The sequence below is a fragment of the Aspergillus glaucus genome (assembly GCF_001890805.1).
Source record: "Aspergillus glaucus CBS 516.65 unplaced genomic scaffold ASPGLscaffold_3, whole genome shotgun sequence".
NCBI lineage: Eukaryota > Fungi > Ascomycota > Eurotiomycetes > Eurotiales > Aspergillaceae > Aspergillus > Aspergillus glaucus.
The window spans coordinates 653,955-676,080 of NW_019170455.1; the positions used below are offsets into that span (position 1 = coordinate 653,955).

The following is a 22,126-nucleotide window of genomic DNA, read 5'->3' on the forward strand; positions in this document are numbered from 1 at the left end:
TTTTTTTTTTTTTTTTTGCTTGCTTGGGATTGGGGTCTTAGGATGGTGGTGCTGATGGATGAGCAGGACATTTGCTTGCTGTTGCTTGTGCGGATAACACGATCCGGGTTATCAGTTCGTACAGCGGGAAGACGGTTCATCATTATCCGGCATATCAGCATCAATCACAACAGGGTGATGACGATGAAGACGAGACTACTACCACGCAACAACCCAAAGTCACCTGTCTAGGCTGGGGTATCAACTTCACCGACAGCAAAGGCGCACAGCGATACCTCCAGGAGGCTGCGGGACAGATCTCCGTGCAGGATTTGCTAGCGCCTGATGTGCATCCGGCGAAGGCGGCTGCTTTGTTGAAGGCGGATTTACCGAGGGAGTTGGCGTTGTTGGATGTGGAGAGTTCGTTGCCGAAGTTGAGTACGTTGCCGGCGACGGGGAGTGAGTGAGTGCCCTTCCAATCTTCCTTGCTGATTTGGTTGAATAGTGTTGATGTTAATGACTCCGCAGTGATGATGTATTCAGTTCCAGGGCATCGCTGGATGCCATTTTTCATTCCGCGGCGAAGAATACCAGTGACTCGGTAGATGTGCTTGCGGTGGGATTCGACGATGGCACGGTACATCTGCGGATCTTTGATTGTTTCGAGATTGGATCGTTCCAGATTGGTCCTTCTGTGGGGAATGCCAATCCATGCAGTTTGCTTCAACATGCATCGCACCCGTTAAGCTCGACTCATGCCTTGTTGGCTTCTACGCCTTCACCGGACGCGTCTACGAACGCACTACAATTATTAACCGTTGATCTGCGGTTCATCACAAAGTCTGGTCGATATTTGGCGCTACTCGCTTATAAGACGACGCAATTGCAGAATCTACTGCGGTATATCAATCAGGTGCAGAAGCAGATCGAGATCGAATGGAAAAATGCCCAAGAACAACCGATGAGATTCATGCGCAGTGCTGAGGTTGACCTGCAGGAGAAGTGTCATTGTGATTTTGTCACTGCTACGTATCATTTGGTGGTTACTGGGGATTGCTTTGCGCCGTTAAAGGAGTTCTTGGTGGATATTCTCAAGTCACAGGGCCACAAGAGATGGGACAAGGCTGTCTGCAGTGGATACGAAAACATCCGACGTCTAACACATGAATGTCTCCTCCCGGCCCTGGAACGCTGCGAAGTCCTCCTCAGCCGTCTCATCGGTCTATCAAAGTTCTCCAAACTCAGCGACATCCTGGGCCTAGAAACATCCGACCTAAACGCCATCGTCGAAACCCTCGACTGCCTCCACCTTCTATCCCACCACATCCTAATCAACACCAACGAAGAACTCTCCCAATTCATCTCCTTCTCCAAATGGCTGCGCCACGAAATTGACATCCAAAGCGCAGAACCCATGTCCCAAACCCTCGAAGAACTAATGGAACGAACAGACATCATGGAATACCCCCAAACACTAAAATACATACAGGGCCCGCTCGCCAAAAGCTCCCTCCGCCGCTTCATCCAGCAACTTCCCATGATGGGCGTTCCCAGACCTCCTCCTCCGCCTTCGTCGACGGCTGATAAGTGGGCTCCGACGGGGCATGGTCGGTCGTTTTATGAGATGTTTAAGGTACTGTTACAGCAGCAACAGCAGCAGAGTTTGGATGGGGGTGAGGTGGAGGTGCCGAAGCTGAATGATTTGACGAAGAGGTTGGGGTTGCAGTTTGAGAAGGTGTTTGGGCAGATTGCGTTGACGCAGAGGAGGGGGATTTTGCATCGGTCACCGCTTGTGTTGCATGGGGATTGTGATGGGGAGGTTGTTGATATGGCTATGCGCTATGAGGTACGCATTCCCTCAGCACTACTTTGATGAAACGATTTGCTGACGTAGTTCAGGATGCCCAAGAAGGAAGCTTTGGTTCGACCTACATTGCTACGAGATCGATCAAGTCCAAGCATCTATGTATGGCCGTGTCTTCTGATCTTTTGCTATATGCACGTGCTGACACAAGCAGTCTACATCTACCGCGTGGTCCTTGATTCCGTGAACGGAGTGAGCTCGACACGAAGTACATCCATCGCAGCATTCGACCTCCAAGAAGGCGAAATCCGCCAACTCCAGTTTGTCGAGGATGATACCCTCATGATCCTCTGGTCTCACCCTAGTATGTTTCCCTTCTTCATCATAGCATGTCCAAGCAATCCTGACCACACTACACAACAGACGGATCCTCCTACCTCCTCAACTTCCCCTTCCAACCCTCGTCCGCAACGAGTTCCGGCGCCGAAGCCAAAACCCCCTCCGATATTACCGTGGAATACGAAGACTGCAATGCATCGACCACAGTTGTGCCACTAGATGTACTAGCGGAGGATCCACCGCACGCGAGCCTGATTAGGCATACGTTTCCCGCGAGTGCAGGGGCTAAGGGTCGGGTTGGACGGATTGACGTTAATGGGAGGAAGGGGAGGAGGGCGGTTTGTGCGCTGTTTGGGGATGGAGGGAGGTATGAGGTGTTTGATATGGATGCGGAGATTGTTGAAGAGGACGAGAGTGTTCAGTGAGGTTATGAAACATGGTAACTATGATACGAGCATATAGAGCTGTGTAGGCATGGAGGGGTAATCCCTGCCAAAGGATCTACTAGCCCACGATAAACTCAGACAAAGAAGATGACACTAAATCTAGTTTTCTCATACTAACACATACACAATATTACTTTCTTCTAGTTACCTCAGTCATTTCCAGTTTAGAGTCATTTCGTAAATAAATTGTTGACAGAAAGCAGTGGAACTCTCTGTGGGCAGTTGCCTAGGCACCTGAGTGGACTGAAGGAGAAAAACCAAAATAAGCAGAGGGGCTGACAGCCTCACACTTTGTGCCTGTTGTATGCATGACAGCACACCTGCAGCTGCTATTCATATATGTCTACCGGGTAACTCAGCAGGCTGCTAACGTATTTCCGTCTCCATAACAGTGCTTGTTCACCGTGTTTACTCCTGTACAAATACAGTCTGATGTATCATTCTCGCAAGGGATGTCACGTGATATGACTAAGCAGAATCGCGGGGCGGCACGGTCCCCCCAGCCAATCATTAACCGTAGAGGGTAGTAGGCGGTGGGCGGTGATTGGACGGGCAAAAGAACAGCATCATGGATTCCTCTCTCTGTGTCTCTCAGAGTCTCTCCCCTCTCTTTCTCTTTCTCTCTTTCTTCCTTTTCTTTTCTCTCCCTCCTCTCTACTGCTTCTTCGCATTTTCTACACAACTTCCATAGCCCTGCTCTGAGAATTGCCGTGTCGACGGTCACCGTTACTTTCTGCCACTACCGGTCTCCTCCTCCGCCTTAACTCCGGAGAAAAAATCGAAGAGGGCGTCATAATAATAATCCACAAAAACAACCTGCGGGTTTCCCTCCACGAATAATTCCCGTCTTCCTCTCTTCCTTCCTCCCCTCTTGTTGCCTCAACCACTCTTTTTATTCTTTCTCTTGACTGTTTGTCTCTTTGATCTCGCTTGGGTGGTTGATTTTTCCTGCCTGGTTGCTTGATTTTCTTTTCTCCGATCTGTTCAGACCAGTTGGGCGACCTTTTTTTTTTTTTTTTTTTTTCTTTTCTGTTCGCATAAACCAAGATGGATGTCACTCAGGTGTTGGCGAGTACCCTATCGCCAGGTATGTCCTTTTTCTATCTTCGCTTGGCTCACCTGGTTGGTGGCTTGTCTTGCGGTTACTGATCGGGTGCTTTTTCCAGATGCGGCGACACGTACGAATGCCGAACAGCAGCTCGCCCACGCTGCGGAGGTTGACTTTGTATGTTCCCTATCTCCTTTGAACGATACAATATGAATAAAAGAATGCGAGTGCTGATATCTGCTTCGTTTAGGCCGGCTACCTCACCACCCTGGGCCAAGAATTGGCAAACGAAGCCTCCCAACCGCACATCAGAACCGCCGCCGGTCTTGCGCTTAAAAACGCTTTCACCTCCAGAGATTTGGCCACACTACGCGAAGTGCAAGGGAGATGGATTCAACAGATCACCCCCGAAATCAAGACTCAGGTCAAGGAACTTGCCCTTAAGACATTGACCTCCAAGGATGCCCGTGCCGCCACCTCCTCCGCTCAGTTCATCGTCTCCGTCGCTGCCATCGAACTGCCCCGCAATGAGTGGCCGGAACTCATGAACACCCTCGTTCAGAACGTCGCTACCGGTTCCGATCAACTGAAGCAGGCTTCCCTGATCACTATTGGGTATGTCTGCGAGTCTCAGGACCCCGAGCTCCGGGAAAGCCTCGCTGCCCAGTCCAATGCCATCCTCACCGCCGTCGTCCAGGGTGCCCGTCGCGAGGAGCCCAACATGGACGTGCGGAATGCCGCCATGACCGCTCTTGGTGATTCCATCGACTTTGTTCGGACCAACATGGACAACGAGGGTGAGCGGAATTACATCATGCAGGTCGTCTGCGAGGCCACCCAGGCCGATGATCTCCGTGTCCAGGCCGGTGCCTTTGGCTGTCTCAACCGTATCATGGGCTCGTACTATGAGAAGATGCGCTTTTACATGGAGAAGGCTCTGTTTGGTCTCAGCATTATGGGTATGAAGAGCGAGGAGGAGGATGTTGCCAAGCTTGCCATCGAATTCTGGTGCACAGTCTGCGAAGAGGAAATTGCGATCGAGGATGACAATGCTGCGGCTCAGGCCGAAGGTGTTACGGAGATGCGCCCCTTGTTTGGCTTTGCTCGTGTCGCATGCAGAGAGGTCATTCCCGTCCTCTTGCAGGACATGTGCAAGCAGGATGAGGACGCTGGCGAGGACGAGTACAACATTGCTCGCGCCGCCTACCAGGCTCTGCAGCTCTACGCTCAGTGTGTTCAGGGTGAGGTCATGCAACCGGTTCTGCAATTCGTCGAGGAGAACATTCGCAACGAGGACTGGCGCCGTCGTGATGCCGCCGTTGCCGCCTTCGGTGCCATCATGGACGGTCCCGACCCCAAGATCCTGGAGCCTCTCATCAAGCAGGCCCTTGGTGTTCTTATTGGTATGATGGAGGACAGCTCTGTCCAGGTTCGCGACTCGGCTGCTTTCGCCTTGGGTCGTGTGTGCGACTTCTGCTCTGAGACCCTCGACCCCGAGGTTCACCTCCAGCCCCTTATCTCTTGCCTCTTCAACGGTCTTGCCAGCACTCCCAAGATTGCCAGCTCTTGCTGCTGGGCTTTGATGAACGTTGCCGACCGCTTCGCTGGTGAAATTGGCGCGCAGACCAACCCGCTCTCGAGGCACTTCCAGGAGAGTGTCAAGTCTCTTCTCACTCTTACTGAGAGACAGGATGCTGACAACCAGCTCCGCACTGCTGGATACGAAGTCCTCAACTCTTTCGTCACCAATGCCGCCAACGACAGCCTGCCCATGGTTGCCACCCTGTCGGATGTCATGCTCCAGCGTCTCGAGCAGACTGTTCCCATGCAGGCCCAGGTTGTCAGCGTCGAGGACCGTATTACCCTGGAAGAGATGCAGACCAGCTTGATTAGCGTTGTTCTTGCCATCGTTCAGCGTCTGGAAACCGAGATTAAGCCCCAGGCCGACCGCATCATGCACGCCATGCTCCAGGTTCTCACTACCGTTCCTCCCAAGTCGAGTGTGCCTGATGTTGTGTTCGCTACTATTGGTGCTATTGCTGGCGCCCTCGAGGAAGATTTCGTCAAGTACATGGAGCCTTTCAGCCCCTTCCTGTACAACGCTCTTGGCAACCAGGAGGAGCTTGGTCTCTGCTCCATGGCCATTGGCTTGGTTAGCGACATTGCACGCGCATTGAACGAGAAGGTCCAGCCTTTCTGTGACACCTTCATGAACCACCTGCTCAACAACCTCCGGAGCACCGCCAACCAGCTGAAGCCTGCCATCCTCGAAACCTTTGGTGACATTGCCCAGGCTATCGGAACTCAGTTCGACACCTACCTGCCTGTCGTTGCTCAGGTTCTCCAGCAGGCCTCTACCGTTACCACCAGCGCCGACATCACTATTGAGATGCTCGACTACATCATCTCTCTCCGTGAGGGTATCATGGATGCCTGGGGTGGTATCCTTCTGTCCTACAAGGGCACTCCTCAAGCGGCCCAACTGCAACCCTTCGTTGAGTCGATCTTCCAGCTTCTGCACATCATCTCGCAAGACCCTGGAAGCCGGAGTGAGGGATTGATGAGAGCATCCATGGGTGTTGTTGGTGACCTCGTTGACGCTTTCCCCAACGGCGAATTTGCTGGCTTCTTCCGCCAGGACTGGGTTACCGCCCTTGTCCGGGAGACCAGGACAAGCCGCGAGTATGGTCCCCGCACTATCGACACTGCTCGGTGGGCTCGTGAGCAAGTCAAGCGCCAAGTCAACATCGCTACTGCTTCCATGTCATAAAAGCATCCCAATCGACTTTTTCTGTGATTGATTGCTGTTCTTGAGCCAGCTCCCCGTGCAACACGCCACGTGCATCGAATGTCCCGGAAGGAAGCGAGGCCGTTGTTGGACAGCTCCATTCGCCCGCAGGTGACATCCGGACACTTGGACGTGGTGTCACCGGTTGATTGCAGCAGATTGCCATGCCGCTTTTGCAGCATTGAATTTCGGCATACCCCAACACTACCCCAGTCGAAATCACCCTTCCGCCTTATCGCCCACCCTCGATCTTAGCACTGCAATCCCCCCCCCTCCCCCATACGTATCCCCCCTCTCCCCCGTCACATGTCGCCCCCCTCTCCCTTCCCCCATTCACCTTCAGGTACCTTCTAGGCACATTCCCTAGTCGAACCTCCCCTTCGCATTTTCCCAAGGAAGTTTATTATTTTCTTCATTTGATTTCTTTTCTCATTCTTATTATTACTATTCGGTTTTTTTTTTTTTTTTTTTTTTTTCTTCATCTGTTAGGCCCCTGTCCTTTCTGCTTTTCTTTTTACGTCGGTTAATTTAGACGGTTTTGTTTGTGATAGCATTGCGATGGTAAAGATAGTCATGTATGCCCCGAGAAGTCATGTAAACTTGCTTTGAATTGAAGAGAGAATGAAGATACTCATTTGCTATGACATTGGTTTTTCGTATGGGGTGTATTTAAATAAACAGATACATCGCCGTCGTTTCGCTCGTTAATGGTGGTGGAGATACCATAGCCCAGTTTTATGGTTCTCAGATCGTCCAGGAGTATATGCTCGGGTGCTTCGAAGCTGCCTGTTATTAGTACACGTCTAATCAAATTCAACTGAACAATGCAAAACTCAAAACGAAACAGCGCATCAAGCAAAGCCATATCGTCTAGGTGAAATACCTATAATCCTTAGCTAAAGTCTTAAACCGACTCCTCCCAAGCGGCCTGCAAGAAACTGCACCCTTCTCGTGGAGTTTTATTGATGCCCTGGTGCGTAGGTTACGATATCAGAAAAACGGCAATGCTAAGAGACAAGGAAGAATAGAGCAGGAGTGATAGAAGAGAGGGAGGAACGGTACAGGTTATCAATGTGATGGTAATGCTCTGCGAAGCCGAAGTCTTCGAATTCGACTGTGAGGGCCTGGTTGAGTGTTAGTGTATGAATGAATTAGATGGACGTGGTCGAGGTGAATTAGAGGGAGGGAAGATAGATGGGCATACATAAGTAGACATCTCGGTTCTTCGTTTTTGCTTTTTCGGTGCTTTACTAGTGGTTTTGATGCTTCTGGAGAATGAAGATAGTGATTTGCAAGTCACTTGTGACAGACGCGCTGTATACAACTCTATATATCTTGTTCTTGGGCATACGCATGACACCATCTGAGTTAGGCGTGGCTACGTGGCAATGCAGAAGGCGTGTTTGCTGGACTGGGACTGGGGTTAGTTGGATGGTTATCTATATGCGCATAATCCAGATTGCCTCTGTCAAGCGGAGTGTACAACTAGATCAGAGTGCCTGGTTGACTGGGTTGGAATGAGATTGGTTGGTTGTTTTATCTGGAGAAGGTAGAGAGGGCGAGGTTCATAGGAGACGCGCGGAAACACATTTTAGGGTTTATGTATATGTGCTGGCATGTATGGAAAGGAAGATTAGGTTTCGTAGGCATATAAAATTCAATACCCGCTGGCTCGTCGGCCTTGGAAAGTCCATTATGTACCCCATGCCCCTATCCTCATGGATCCCGGTATTGACGGTGGTAAGACCGTTTCCCTGAACTCGATCCTTCATCTTCTGTATGAACGGACTTGGTGAAGTTGATCGTATGAGAGCATGAGAGCCTTAAGAAAGACATCCCTTCTATTCAATCTGCTGAATAGTAGTCGAGATACCATCGCCCAGCTTCACAGCCTGCAGGACCTCCAACGGGATATTCTCGGCTGCTCCGAAACTACTCTTCATCAGCATCCAAAACCCAAACAACCAAAAAAACTTCAGGGAGAATAAGACAAACGTACTAAATAACCTGAACAAGAGGCCAATCATGTAGATTCTCGAAAATCTGTCCGAAATTCATGGCGCCTACGGCGCCGAATTTGGCTTTTATCCTGGTGTCGTTAGATTAGCTGATGGTACAAGCGAAGAAACAGAGAGGAGTAGTGAAGTTTGAGCGTACAGGTTTCTAACGTGATAGTAGCGTTGTTCGACGGGGTCGGTGTTGATGTCGAATTTTATGTAGAGTCTCTGGATATGCGTTGATCGTTAGTGTTGTGTTGGATGTATAGAAGAGGGGTTAGATTTAACGAACGTATTTGGGCATTTCGAATAGTCCCTGTTTGAGTTTGCAAAGTGTTGTTCTATTTTTGTTTGCTTTCTTTCTGAGAATAGAAGCAGTTCATATTTATAGTCAGCTGAGGGGAGGCTAAGCTAAGCTGACAATGTATGTAGTGCGTACAATGTAATAGTCAAAGAGTCTTTCCGCTTATATACTATTTCCATTCAGTCCGGTTGGACAGTATGCATAAAGACAGGGGTGTATATTATGTCAGAGATGTGTTTGTCCAACGTACATTGGACAGAGAATTATGACTGAACAAAGAATCAAGTGTTTGCTATTAAGCTTGACCGTTTGCTCTATCCCGAGAAATTGATCTTAGGGTTGCCCTACTCGTCAGGCAGGAGCGTTTCCAACACAACGATAATGTCATCTTCTAGCTTTACGGCATGCACTTTATCACTTGCATCGATTGGCGCTTCGAACCTGAATTTCATTAATATGCAATCGAATTGGAGGGGGGGAGGGGGGAAGCTCTGGAAGTGTGAAACATACACGAAAAAGTGGGTTTGGTCTTCATAGTCAGGCGGTTCGATGAAATTTATAGCACCGGCTTCGCCGTACTTAGTTTTGACCCTAGTATGTAGTTAGTTAGACACGAGCAGATAGATAGAAGTCGATAGAATGGAGTACATACAAGCTCGCGATGTTGTCATCGTATTTCTGATAGATTTCGGGGCTACCGTAGTAGAGCCTGAGTGTCTAAGTAGATATGAGTTAGATTATCGCCGTTTAGTGTTAGATTGTAGCTTGGAAGGGAGCTTAGCGAACATAGTCTTTCATTTGGCCACTATGCATTGCTTTTTGTGTACTGAACGCGGGGTAGTTTGGTTTGTTTCGTGGGACTAACTGAGATGATGAGGTGAGGAAGGAGATTTCTGTGGTTGAAGAACAAGTCAATTGTGAATGTAGAAGCAGAGGTATTTTATTCTTGATATACCTTGAGTTTCTGATCTGCGACATCATTTCAGTTTCAACTGAGCGGAAACTGAGACGGCTATGGACCGTGTAGAGGGCGTGTACATGTCGTGTAGTAGTCCGAATGTCTTGGTGATAGGGCAAACAACAAGTATAGGTATTAATCCGGTGTTTGTGTTATAGTTTGCCGTTGTGTTTCTTTGTCAAGGTCTGTACAACCCGGATTAGAGGATATTGCTCACACCAGAGTTTGATGGATTTGTTTGCTATGGGAGTAGGCCTGCGCTCTGGTGGACTGATATTATCCGGTCTGAGTATAATTTAGGGCTGTTATACCCGAGCATGTATACAGAGCGGGTACAACAAGGCTCATGTTTTTTCATCGTGTCGCCATAACGAAAGATTTTTCTACTAGCTCGCGAGTTGGCTTTGATTTAGACACATAGGATAGCAGTCAATCGCTCAACCAACTGAAGTTGCTGATATACCCCCGCGACAATCGTGTCCATGCGAGTCACAACATCGTCGGAATTCAGGTATTGAAACATAGCTACAGTCTAGAAAGGAATACAAAGAATCAGTGATTTAGACTTCGTTGGGGATCCATGTAGAAAATATCTGACCTCGCGAAGTGGTGCCATGATTGTCCTGATGGCCATCTCATCGCCGACTAGAGCGGAGGCAATTTCTCTGTTAAACCTAGCCGGAGCCATTGGACGTTTGAAAATTTCCAGGCTATTCTTGACAGCATTGACGCCATTTTGAAGTAGGGTGAAGTGACTTGGGTTTGTACTCGAACCAAGCGCTTCGTAAATCCGCTGTGATGGCGTACGTATATCATCTGACTGGTCTGAGATGCGAGGTAGACCGGCTGGCAACGCGTTGGCTTGATTCCATACCCGCTGCCAGAAATCATTTCCAATCCGCGGTGTACGCGTCTGCGGTCCTTGGGGGATCTGGCTTTCCAGATCCATGATGGGTCTTTGGGTGTAAAGTCTACCATGATTGGCAGATGCGGCGAACCGAGATACGACCGCCAACTTTTTGTTAGATGTCAGATGTTAGCCAAAAAAAGAAAACAATTCGCAAAGAGTGGACTGGAACTCATACTGGTACTGGGTGTTCGACTTCAGCACCAAACGGAGCCTCCCTATTACTTGAAATATGTGCTGACCGGAGATCTGGACGCCTGCAACTCTCGGAGCGCATATACCACCATCTCGATGCTAATCCTGCCATTCGATGCCGAAGATTCCTCATATACGCATCCCTACCAGGATATGCTCTCGACCGCATCAATTGATACAAATTGTTCGTAAGATAGCCGTATAAAGGCCAGTTGAAGTCTCTCTTTCCGCCTCGCTTCTCAAGGGTGTGTATTGGCACATCCCGCTTGGTATAACCGCCCTCTGCTGCAATCGAACAAAGACCAGGGTCAATATCACATGTAGTGACATTGCATTTGAGAGATGGTGGAGGCGCTTTTGTCACCTTGCAGCAATTCGTCTTTTTCCTCCCCCCTGTTCAACATATTAGATTCGAATCCACGAGAGAATAGAGATAAGAAGAGGGTACGCATATGAGCACGCCCAGCCACTGTTGCCCTGTGGATCGTTTCTGATCGAAACCTCATCGCCTTCGCATTTTGCGTCCTCGCAATCGAATTTACTGCCTCTCCATGTGCAGTCATGAATAGGGGTATCAGATGGGCAACAGTATTTACCTGAGCATGATGTTAGTATTTTCCATCTCGCGTTATGACCCCAATTCTGAAGGTCAATATGGGTAACTTACTTGTGCCTAGAAAGCATCCATCTTTCGTTCCCGAGACAGCCTTCTCACCACTCTTGCAGTCATCAACGCTATTTTTGTGAGTATATTACCTCAGAAGGATTCTAAGACGGTGTTCATACCAATGGGACCAGTAGCAGCCCTGGGTGGCTTGCTTCCAGTTTCCAGCGTCGCAGCAGAAGACCTTGGCACCTCGACTACATTTGGCAGTGCTGCTTTCGGCATTAAATCCACCGCCCCTAGTTATTGAGAAAAGTAAAGTTAATGATGGACTAGGTCTGGCTCAAGGACAAGACCTCAAGGAATATGCTGGCACCCACCATGACGATTTGAATAAAGTGGCTTCACCGGAATGACATTGTCCGTTGCAGTCACCTCCACTCCCACGCCCTTTTCAAGTTTGTCAGTGTCAGCTTCACCATTGAACCATGTCATACGCACAGGTACACGATCGAGGCGCAGTGGAAGCAGGACAGCAAATGAGCTTCCCGCCAGACTAACCCGGAGAATCAGTATTGTGAAACGGAACAACCGTTTTGACCGATATCTGACTTACCCCACAAGTTTTATCTCCCTTGTCCCAACCGGCCTTGTGCCATCCATCTGGACACCTGATGATATCAGGGTCAACACAATCGTCCATCAGTTTGCAGTCTTGACCATTTTGGCCAACGGGATTTTGTATAACCGTTATCGAGTTGCTTCTTATTGCCTTCTGAGAGAGATCAGGGTGAGACACCCTTTCCCCGATCAAACCTCTCATGGCTGTGTACTTGTCATCGTCTGTATCAGATGCCCAGATGAGTGAGCCACCAATTCCAATCTCATTTGCCCAGTCGAGCTTTTGTTGAAAGGTTGTCCCATTATCATATGACACCCACTGGTCCTTGTTGTATACAAGGTAGTTGACCGCCGCTTCTTCATCATGAACGGGATTCAAATTGCGACCTTGGTCCAACAGGGCCTGGATCTCATAATACATCATGATCCCACTAGTTGATGAGCAACTACCAGGCATTGCGTCCCCTTTGAACCTGCAGCCGCGTTTGCTGCAACCTGGGTCCTCAAGCTTGAACGAACGTCCATAGAAGCCGAAGCCCATGGCAACTTGCTCGGGCTTGATTCCGACCCGCCATAAGAGTTCCGCGGCTTGCTTGATCTCGGTCAGATTTGTGTGGCCTTGAACAAGATTACCAATTGCGTTATTGCGATCCCTACGACACCAATTAGCATAGTAAAAATATCATGGATAGTCGCTCACCAGGTGCCGTGAAGGTCATAACTCATCAGGTTTGTCCAGTCGGCATACTTCATCATTCCAGGCATATCAAACCACCGTAGGTACCAATAGGATGAGGGTATTGTGAATGTCAAGCCGAGATTCCTTGGAGACTTGTCAAAAGTAGAACGGAGAGTCTTCATTAACTCAACGAAATTCTTGGTGTCTTCGAATTTTCCACCTCGATCCGGGGCACCCGGATACTCCCAATCAATATCAATTCTGTAAATTCGTCAGGGTTGCTGGCCCTCATGATGAATACCACTACTTACCCATCAAACCCATAATGGTCAAGGAAGCGAACAACATTATCAGCAAATTTTTGTCTATTCTCTCCTTTGGCTGCAATGTCACCAAAGACCGGCTGCGTGGCAGTGTTGTTGTCAGAAAAGGCCCAACCCCCTACACTGATCCACACTTCCAACTCTGAGTTGTAGTCTTTTGCCTCAACTGTTAGTGAGAAAAGTCGTTCCGGCGTTTGCGAGTCCATTGTCACCAGTTCATATGACTCTGGATCAATATAGACAAAAGCATAGTTAAGATGAGTTAACTCCGACAGAGGAAGGTCACTAGTGGGGTGCCATTTGGTGGCATGCAAGCCTATCGCTCCAAGACTCGTAGTATCCAATTACTGGCTTGTAGTTAGATAGGGGAACGGAATAAACAAGAGAGCTATTACAGGCACTCCGAGAAAAAAGATTATGAAGTATACGTACCCTTGCTAAGAGTTTTGTTTTTCGGAGACCCTTTGGGTGGCTCGGGATGCAAAGTACAGTTAGATTGACATTTACCCGTGCAGAATTCCTAAGAATCTCTTGTCAGTGCCTTGGTATAGGATATTGGTAAATACCCACTTTCGTTGTCCCACAGAACCCAAATTCACTGCAGCAGGTACTCAATGGGCAAAGCTTTCCGGCTGGATTCGCATCTTTACCGCACTCTGCTGCAGCATCACAGTTGAATTGGCAGCCTTTACCACAATAGTCATCTCCATATCCGCAGTTACCACTGGCTCCACAGCAAGCACCATTTTCACATGGACGTTTAGGGCCGCAAGTGTAATCGTCTCGACGGAATAGATGGGTGTCGGCATCATGAACCCCAAAGATAGGGTCTGGGGGTGCAAGAGCCGAGGAATGTCCCGGGGCATGATTAAAATAGTGGCTAAAAAAGAGTAGAGTAATAAAGCTCAGGACTACTATCCCGAAACTCGACAGCCTTCCTACCGAGCCCATTCTGTCGCAACGATTGATGAATGGAATTGACCACAAAGTATGTTAGGGAACTTCCTGTCCTGGTCGAAACTGGCCCACAAGATTAGAGAATTATTATACCAGAAGACTCTTACTATGCATGCCCCCATCCGGTGTCTTCCTTCCACACCTGGGCTCTACGAAGGTGCATAAAAACGGGTCCTGGAGGGGAACGTGATAGAGCATTTTGCGCATGTCTAAAATTGAAGGCCGTCTGCATTCACCAATTAGCTCCATCTTAGGTCTATGTGAGGCTCGTGAGGGAATTAATACAGCCCCTATTGCTTATCAGCTCCCAATCGGAGCACCATACGCTCTTGCATTGCATCGTCGGGAAAGCGGCATCTTGCAGATGCCGGAACCAGTTTTGGGAACAAGGATTGGGATTGAGGCTCTGAAACGGTGCTAGTAGGATGCCTGCTGGGCTGGTGCGGGGATCCTAAGTTCGTATTTCGTGCTGAATCTGATCTAGATGTGACATTGATGCATGATGGCTTTAGACCCTGATCATCACTTCTCGGCGGTCCACTTTGTCGGCCTTAGAGGCCACTGTATGGCTCTTCCATTCCCAAATTGTTGCATATACGTCCGAAGTGGTTGACTGCTTCCCAGAACTGCTCGGACTGTATGCTCGACGTGATGCAAATCCAGCTGAACTCCCCCTTTGGGTATGACGAGGACTTTGAAATTGATTTCAAGTCCGCTACCTCAAGTTGCTCGGCCACCGGATACACTTTCACGTCACCGGCAACCTACGCGCTGAGCTCCTCAACTGCAGCCCCTTCTAGTAGTGCCAGCTCTGGACCGGCTTGCTCCAACCCATATAAAATGCAGGATGATGACACTTGTGCTTCTATTGCACTGGCACAGAATGTTTCTACTGAAGGAATTCTAAACAGCGGCGGTATAAGTTCATCGTGCTCCAACCTTTATGCTGTTGGCTCGCTTTGTCTACCTCCCCCTTGCGTCTTGTACCAGGTACAAGTTGACGACACTTGCGAGAGTATCCTGGAAGCCTACCCAGACATTACTGGGTCTCAGTTCCTTGCCTGGAACCCCAACGTTAATCGGATCTGCGGCAACTTGATGTATTTTACAGACACGTATATCTGCGTTGGGTAAATCATAGACTCGTGGTTTTCAAGAGATTGGCGCTAATAAAAACGTGATCTAGTCCCCCAGGCGGTTCCCTGGACCCGGTGGCTAGCTCAACACCAGTATCTAGCTCCACACCGCTGGAAACACCAAGTAGCAGGGCTACAACCCCTGCGCTCAAGCCCAGCAATGCCCCTCCCCTATCGACGTCGCGATGTGGGAAATGGTATGTTGTCAAGCAAGAAGATAACTGCCAGAGCATTGCCAACCGCAACAACATCGCGCCTGATGACTTCAATTTCTTGAATCCAGGGCTCAATTCTACATGCGGAAATCTTGAATTGAACGCAGCATACTGTGTTCAGGCCGTGGGAGACATCTCGAATTACTCGGGTTACCCCACCACTTCCCTACCATATGCTCTGACTTCAATGCAGTTCACCACCACCAGTGCGTCAACGCTTCCTAAGGCACCCCCTCCAAGTGTGACGTCTATTGTTCCCCTTCCAACGGCACCCGGCACGGTATCCAACTGCAAGGACTACATTGAATATGTCACTATACCGAATGTAACTGAGCAAGCTGAATCCCAGGATATCACAGTGTTTACGGTCAATATAAACAGCCGTGACTTTGCAATATCTGCTTATGAAGTTACCCTTAATACATTCCTTGATTGGAATCCTATACTGGCCAACGTGACTCCATGTTATCTTCAGCCAGGGTACAGATATTGTCTTACCAATGGCACTGATGAATGTATGTGACAGTCTTAAAACATCCCAGATAATGGCTAAAGCTCTCTCAAGCCTTTAGTGAAGAAAGCAGTATCCTCCCACCCCTTTCATTGACTACAACTGCAGCACCAAAGACCAAGTCAGCTCCAGCAACAGGCTCTCACCAGACAATGACACACTCTGCATAAGTATACAATATATTAGTGAATAAGATAACATCCTTATGTTGTGCTAGCATAGGTATTGCGCAAGTATAGTCTATAAAGCTCCCAGTGGAGTGAGATTTGAATAAAACATTTTCTATGAACATATGGTCTTTGATTCTCCTACGTACGAACTAGACTTTGCTTGGAGAAGGAGGTCAATTGAACGGAAGCAAGACTAGATCAGTATTGATGCCATCTCCAAGCTTAATAGCTATCCGTTTAGAATATACATTGTCCGGTGCGTCAAACCTGGCCTTGACATTAGTGTTTAATCTAATGAAGTAGAAGTTGAGACTGAAACCGAAGTTCTGGAAATGCCAAACTTACCAAACAGAATGCTCTATTGGGGGGAGTGCATCTGGAGAGACTTCTTGGATTTGGAAATTTATCGCACCCAGTTCACCATACTTCATTTTAACTCTTGTAGTAGACAACCAGTTAGTTTCCTATCAACAGAACGGACAGACTTGAATAAAGAAAAAGGGATGTAAGAGAGTATATAGATTAAAGAGCAGTGAGTACATACAAGCCCTCAATTTCATCTGCGTAGTTTCGATAGATTTGAACGGTATTATACTTGATCTTGAGTCTCTGAAGCGTATTGAGTCAGAGAATTGACTTTGAAATATAACTTGAAAGGAAATTCAACGAACCAGGTGGACTTTGACTTTCTTGCTTGGAATGCCCAAGTTAGACACGCCAGCGAATTCTCTTGGTTTGATTGCCTCCGTCATGATGGAGCTGAGATATGGGACACGGCAGTTCTGGTATGGGTGAGGGCGAAAAGAGAAGAGATAAAAGCAGATTGGTTGGTCAAATTGATTCTGAAAAGTCTAGCAGAGAGATAGGTCTTCTCTATTTATGTACCTCAATAGAATTTCGATTCCGGCGAGATCAAGCTTAGGCGGCTGTGTATTGTACTATGTAGAAGGCGCCTATACCTTCCTATCAGTTCGCTTGGACTATAGAGAGATGCATGCATCCAGCGATTGTGTATGGAGAGTTATAGGCGCTGTTTGCTAACCACCAGTTAGTTGTTACTGGTAATGACGGTCTAGTAACATATCAAGCCAAACTACACCAAGGGATGATTGATTAACAGTAAGAAATATTTGTTTGCCTGTACTGGCGCGTGTATGTTTTTGCTTAGCCCGGGGTTACCTTTATCCTTGGATAGCAATCAATTTATCAAGATGTAGCTTCGATGGTGGTCGACTAAATGCCAACCGTTACTGGTCTTCACCAGAGATCCAATTAGAGATATTATAGAACACAGGAGTAACAATGATATCAGGACGAACATACGTAAAAATCGGGCCAAAAAGTTATCTGGACTAGTCAACGCTCGAGAGTTTGAAGCGCCCGGAGCAGTATATTTAATAAACAGGTTACACTTAATTACTTCAATTCGGTTTCGATCATGAACAATTCAACCTATGGAGACAGCTACGTAGAAATCGTTTGTTTATTCTGGTTAGTTGATGCGGAATATGTGGATTATAGGGCTATTGTGCATCATCATGTACAAGGCCTCGTGGTAATCAATAATGCTAGCTTTACATCTTCAGACTGAATGAAAGACTACCCATGTTACCATTCATCATCTGTTTCGACCGCTACCTCGGGAATTCAATTGGAAAATTTTCCAATGGTGGTAAAAATGCCATCTCCCAGCTCTATGATTTCCAGGTCACTCTCAATTGCCTCAAATCTTGTTTTCATTAGTCCTTTATACAATGAAATAAAAGCAAACACTTTGAGACAGAGTGTCAAACATACTCAACACACTGAACCAGAGCACCTATGGGATAGAAGTAAAAGTTTCTAGGCCCCAGTTCGCTGTATTTGGTTGACTCTGGTCATCGGAATTAGACTTTCAGTAAGACATAGGCAGATAGAGGGTCAAAGAGGGACGAGTACACACATTTTCTCAATGTCCTTGGCATATTTGTCTAGGACTTCGAAGCTTTCGTACACGATTGTGAGGTCCTAGATGTATTAATAGAGCTGATTTAGGATCTCAATATAAATAAACGAACGAATTTTTCGTAGCATTCGTAGTCTTGGTAGTCCTCCATTGTGTGCTCGTGGACCAAAAGATTTTGGGGGTTGTGTAAAAAGGAAACAGGTGATTGATTGCTCGTCAATTGATTGATGCTGAGATGTCTTGTTATTTACATGCCCTGGGACTTCCCCTACATCACCTTGTTTCAGTCTCAACAAGGAAAATATGGGGCTGCTATGTACCGTAGCTTGGAGACGCTTGTAGTTTATGGCAAGCAAGTCAATGTATGCATCCAGTAAATATAGAGGTGGCACATAACTCTTAGGAAATTGAGCTTTATTACTATTCTTTCTGTACAGCTCATTAAATGGAGAACATTTATAACAAGGGCTAACTGGTAGAGGAGTATGTGGGTGCAAGGGTAGACTAGGATCAAGAGATTGCTTTATCCTGGGAGAATATAGATATGCACATCAGGCTAGGACAGGCGCTACCACATCCCTGGCGGCACAACAATGCTCGGGGAATTGATTACCAGCCTTTCTATATCACAGAAAGAGATGTCAATCAAAATTATCATGAAGTCTGTGTCGAGCGGACCATGTTTCATGCCTTATTTTCTCGATTTGACCTTCTTGACCTTTCTCTGCTTTCTTCAATGCACTAACCCGGTTACTCCTGTATTATCTTTCGTTCTCCTTTAATTTCCTCGCTCTGATCTCGAATGTGTATTAATGGCGCGGAAAAAGTACTAATGTCTGTACATTTCATACTTATTCGTAGGAACTCACAGGGACAAGAGGCCGCAGGCTAGCTGCAGGCCTCGGACTCATGGAAAACGGTCTGTTATAGCTTTAGAGCTCGATATGGACAATAAACTTGATTAAACAATAATAATAATACTTATTCGTATGTAGAGAATTTAAATCATTTAATAGACCATGTACTGCATTTTATTGAGTACCTGCCGTGGTTTAATGTCGAGAGGATAATTGAAGACAAGACGGTGCATGAAAAGAGGTTGAGGAGATTTCTAGCTTGTGGATTGTCCACATGTCTGTATTGCCTCATTCACTCTCGAGTTCCAGTCACTTTAGGCCATCTATTCATTGACGTCCTTATGCAAGCGCTCCATATATCTGCCTAGGGCAGCGGTGGATATCAATGCCTGGGGCAAAATCACTATCAGCACGTGACTGATAAGGGTACACTCGGTAAACCCTAGGAACGCACACTAGCGATCGGCGCGGGTCCAATTTGATCCATATTTTTCTCTTTTCTCCTCTGGCCGGATTTCTTCCCCTTCAGCTCGGACACTCCACGCATCGTCAATCAACATCCCTCGAGGTATGTATTATCGTTGTTGTCCCATTCTACAGCCTCTCAGCTAGTCTGAGAGGAGCAATCGTTTTGGACCTTTGTCAAGGACGCAAGTCGCAAAATGATACGCTTCTCTCATCACGGCCCGGGCTGAAGAACCCTTGATTGAAGAAATTTTTTTCTTTAGAGTGGGGGCACTCTTTGCGCTCGAAGACTACTGGTGGCTGACTTTTTTCGGTTTCGAATTTTTCCCATACCCACCGCCGGTAATAGGTAGTGGAGTATCACTAGGGGAAAATTTTCGTTACCTTTTTTGCTCTCTTAGATACCTCATTTCCATTTCTTTGAACGATTTGAGAATCTCGATTCCTCAATACCGCCAAAATGGTCCGCACCTCCGTCCTCAACGATGCGCTCAACGCCATGAACAACGCCGAGAAGTCGGGTCGCCGTCAGGTGCTCATCCGCCCTTCTTCTAAGGTCATCATCAAGTTCCTGCACGTCATGCAGAAGCACGGTATGTCTATCTGTTTACACACAGATACGGATATGCAGTTTTGGAAACTTGTGAAGATGAAGGAGGGAGGAGAATTCGGACTGATAACTGGATGAACGTTTCAATCAATCCACGACGTTTGTCTTTTAAGTGTCCGATATATTAAGGACTGTGTTTACACATGGCGGGGGCCTTACAAGTTTCCGAAACTGCATTCGTGTTTTCTGTGTTTGGTTAACTTTTAAGTCTTCGCGACATTCTTGCTGACTTTCTCTCTTTCAGGCTACATTGGCGAGTTCGAGGAGGTTGACGACCACCGCTCCGGCAAGATCGTCATCCAGCTCAACGGTCGTCTCAACAAGTGTGGTGTCATCAACCCCCGCTACCCCGTTCAGCTCCGTGACCTCGAGACCTGGACCACCCAGCTCCTGCCCTCTCGTCAGTTCGGTTTCCTCGTCCTGACCACCTCTGCTGGTATCATGGACCACGAGGAGGCTCGTCGCAAGCACGTTGCTGGCAAGATCCTCGGTTTCTTCTACTAGACAATCAAACCGACAAAAGTTATGTCTTGTGATGGATCGGGATGTGCTGGGGTGACTGTCATGTACCGATGAGGACGCTCGATGTAAAATTCGTGGCGGACATTTGAGGATATACCCTGGCAGATGCGCTATAGATAGATGCCGAGTCAATCCAAAGTCAGTCGGCTGTTCCGATTATTCAAGCAATTTTCTATCGCTGTAGCGCTGTATTTGTACTGTAGAATGTACCTCGACAGCTTTCATCTGTCTCCAATATCAACCTCGGCTCATCGTCACCGCCCGCATTCTGCCGTGCCGACTCCGCAGTTTGGGCTCAGCTGAGGATACCCAAGTCTCCAACCCCGAGGATACTTCTATTTTTCTCTTCTTCAGTTGCTGTATAATCCCTATCCAGAGCCAAAATGCCGCTGGACACAATATATCTAACCCGTCATGGCGTAGGTATATACCCCATCCCCATCCCCAAATCACCCCTCACCAACCCATCCACCAATTCAACACCAAATACAGTGCTAACACCAACAGCACCGTCTGACCTTCACCGTTGACCCCAAAACCGGCGAATACCATTCCCAATTCCCAACCCCCACCGATAACCCAGCAGACCCAATCCTAACCTCGCACGGCGTGCAGCAATCGCACGAACTCGCCGCGCACATCTCCAGCCCGGGGTTCCAGCCCAAGCCGTTCCGAATCTACTCGAGTCCGTACTATAGATGCCTGCAGACGATAAAGCCGACTGTGGAGAAGTTGCGGGAGTTACAGATGCTACCGGAACCAGAGCGAGTGGATGGGAAAATAGCGGATGATTGGGAGGATGGGGTGTTGCGTGTTCAGGTTGAGGATGGGGTTGGGTGAGTACACTTATACCTCGTGCTCGTAGTATATATTTGCTACGAAGCCGAAGGATGTAGCTAACAAGAAACAGCGAATGGTTCGGCCCAACATCCTGGTTCCACCATCCCAGCCCCGAGTCCCCCAACGTCCTCTCAGGACACTTCCCAGACCTCCTGTACGAAAACATCAATGGCACAACCTACAAACCCGTCCTTGTCCCCTCCACCCGCGGCGAGACAATCGCCCAACTGCACAACCGCCTCGCCCTAGCATTGACCGCCATCATCGCAGACCTAGACCTCCATATCTCAATGGACGAAGAAGAACAACCAGAAAGTGAACGAACCAGTAAAGCAGTCCTGATATGCTCGCATGCAGCATCGCTGATCGCAATGGGACGGGTATTAACGGGGAACATGCCCGATGATAGCGGGGAGGAGGATTTCAATGCGTTCACGGCGGGACTGAGTACGTTTAAGCGGAGGGGTCCTGCTGTCCCGTTAACTGGGGCTTTTGGTGCTACGGGACATGTCAATGAGGATGATGAACGGGCGACGAAGAAGATGGTGGCGCCTGGGACGGAGATGCTGAGGCCTCGGATGGGGAGGGTTCCTGAGTGGGAGGGGGGAAGCGGGGTTGGGGGTGGATGGGATTGTGTTGGGAATGGGGATTGTAGTTTTTTGAGTGGTGGTACTGAGAGGGGATGGTGAGTTTATCGTTTCTTGTTGGTTGAATGATTTATGCTGACTTGTGTAGGCATTTCAATGGCGACGAGTCGTTCGATCCTGCGCCTGGGATGCTCGTCTCGGATGAGACGCCTGCTACGAAGTTATGATAGCCCCATTGGCATGTATAGAGCATCACAACCAGTATAGTAGAATAGATTGGAGCATACCTATATATCTTTACAACGGACATGGCACCATG

The 22,126-nt window shown here is 48.0% G+C and overlaps 8 protein-coding genes across 8 annotated transcripts in view; 5 read left to right on the top strand and 3 right to left on the bottom strand.

Moving 5' to 3' along the window:
- The window catches only part of ASPGLDRAFT_42834 (putative anaphase-promoting complex component Cut20/Apc4), a 3,152-nt gene extending 433 nt beyond the window's left edge, over window positions 1–2,719 (top strand). The window contains exons 2-6 of the mRNA XM_022545680.1: window positions 67–442; window positions 508–1,825; window positions 1,879–1,945; window positions 1,998–2,147; window positions 2,207–2,719. Of these exons, the coding sequence (XP_022404450.1) occupies window positions 67–442; window positions 508–1,825; window positions 1,879–1,945; window positions 1,998–2,147; window positions 2,207–2,547 (2,252 nt within the window). The 3' untranslated portion in view covers window positions 2,548–2,719. The remainder of the gene's footprint in view (window positions 1–66; window positions 443–507; window positions 1,826–1,878; window positions 1,946–1,997; window positions 2,148–2,206) is intronic.
- Window positions 2,720–3,571: 852 nt separating this feature from the next.
- Window positions 3,572–6,760, top strand: ASPGLDRAFT_79515 (karyopherin beta). The gene is made up of 3 exons (XM_022550025.1): window positions 3,572–3,655; window positions 3,735–3,793; window positions 3,867–6,760. Exons 1-3 carry the CDS (start codon window positions 3,616–3,618, stop codon window positions 6,384–6,386), a joined length of 2,619 nt encoding a protein of 872 aa, XP_022404451.1. The 5' UTR covers window positions 3,572–3,615; the 3' UTR covers window positions 6,387–6,760.
- A 1,155-nt stretch (window positions 6,761–7,915) lies between these two features.
- On the bottom strand, window positions 7,916–8,705 carry ASPGLDRAFT_55082 (uncharacterized protein; the record flags this gene model as incomplete). The annotated part of the gene is made up of 4 exons (XM_022548114.1): window positions 7,916–8,336; window positions 8,404–8,493; window positions 8,562–8,629; window positions 8,694–8,705. The coding sequence occupies 4 exons, from the start codon at window positions 8,703–8,705 to the stop codon at window positions 8,246–8,248; spliced, it is 261 nt and encodes an 86-aa protein (XP_022404452.1). The 3' UTR covers window positions 7,916–8,245.
- A 308-nt stretch (window positions 8,706–9,013) lies between these two features.
- Window positions 9,014–9,719, bottom strand: ASPGLDRAFT_991992 (uncharacterized protein). The gene is made up of 5 exons (XM_022550635.1): window positions 9,661–9,719; window positions 9,492–9,598; window positions 9,358–9,422; window positions 9,216–9,296; window positions 9,014–9,146 (listed from the first exon to the last, which is right to left on the bottom strand). The coding sequence occupies exons 2-5, from the start codon at window positions 9,516–9,518 to the stop codon at window positions 9,050–9,052; spliced, it is 270 nt and encodes an 89-aa protein (XP_022404453.1). The 5' UTR covers window positions 9,519–9,598; window positions 9,661–9,719; the 3' UTR covers window positions 9,014–9,049.
- Window positions 9,720–10,216: 497 nt separating this feature from the next.
- On the bottom strand, window positions 10,217–13,509 carry ASPGLDRAFT_1505414 (uncharacterized protein; the record flags this gene model as incomplete). Its single annotated transcript, XM_022542159.1, has 11 exons — window positions 13,454–13,509; window positions 12,981–13,392; window positions 12,691–12,930; window positions 11,986–12,643; window positions 11,871–11,925; window positions 11,750–11,819; window positions 11,552–11,668; window positions 11,433–11,500; window positions 11,214–11,361; window positions 10,749–11,151; window positions 10,217–10,678 (listed from the first exon to the last, which is right to left on the bottom strand). Coding segments are annotated over exons 2-11 (2,439 nt in total), but the record flags the coding sequence as incomplete, so codon positions are not given.
- A 942-nt stretch (window positions 13,510–14,451) lies between these two features.
- On the top strand, window positions 14,452–16,000 carry ASPGLDRAFT_63882 (LysM peptidoglycan-binding domain-containing protein; the record flags this gene model as incomplete). Its single annotated transcript, XM_022548720.1, has 4 exons — window positions 14,452–14,493; window positions 14,556–15,079; window positions 15,136–15,319; window positions 15,998–16,000. 4 exons carry the CDS (start codon window positions 14,452–14,454, stop codon window positions 15,998–16,000), a joined length of 753 nt encoding a protein of 250 aa, XP_022404455.1.
- Window positions 16,001–19,650: 3,650 nt separating this feature from the next.
- On the top strand, window positions 19,651–20,542 carry ASPGLDRAFT_42836 (40S ribosomal protein uS8). Its single transcript, XM_022545681.1, has 2 exons — window positions 19,651–19,841; window positions 20,103–20,542. The coding sequence occupies exons 1-2, from the start codon at window positions 19,709–19,711 to the stop codon at window positions 20,360–20,362; spliced, it is 393 nt and encodes a 130-aa protein (XP_022404456.1). The 5' UTR covers window positions 19,651–19,708; the 3' UTR covers window positions 20,363–20,542.
- Window positions 20,543–20,763: 221 nt separating this feature from the next.
- ASPGLDRAFT_118829 (phosphoglycerate mutase family protein) lies at window positions 20,764–21,909 on the top strand (the record flags this gene model as incomplete). The annotated part of the gene is made up of 3 exons (XM_022539989.1): window positions 20,764–20,799; window positions 20,888–21,216; window positions 21,291–21,909. 3 exons carry the CDS (start codon window positions 20,764–20,766, stop codon window positions 21,907–21,909), a joined length of 984 nt encoding a protein of 327 aa, XP_022404457.1.
- Window positions 21,910–22,126: the final 217 nt, after the last annotated feature.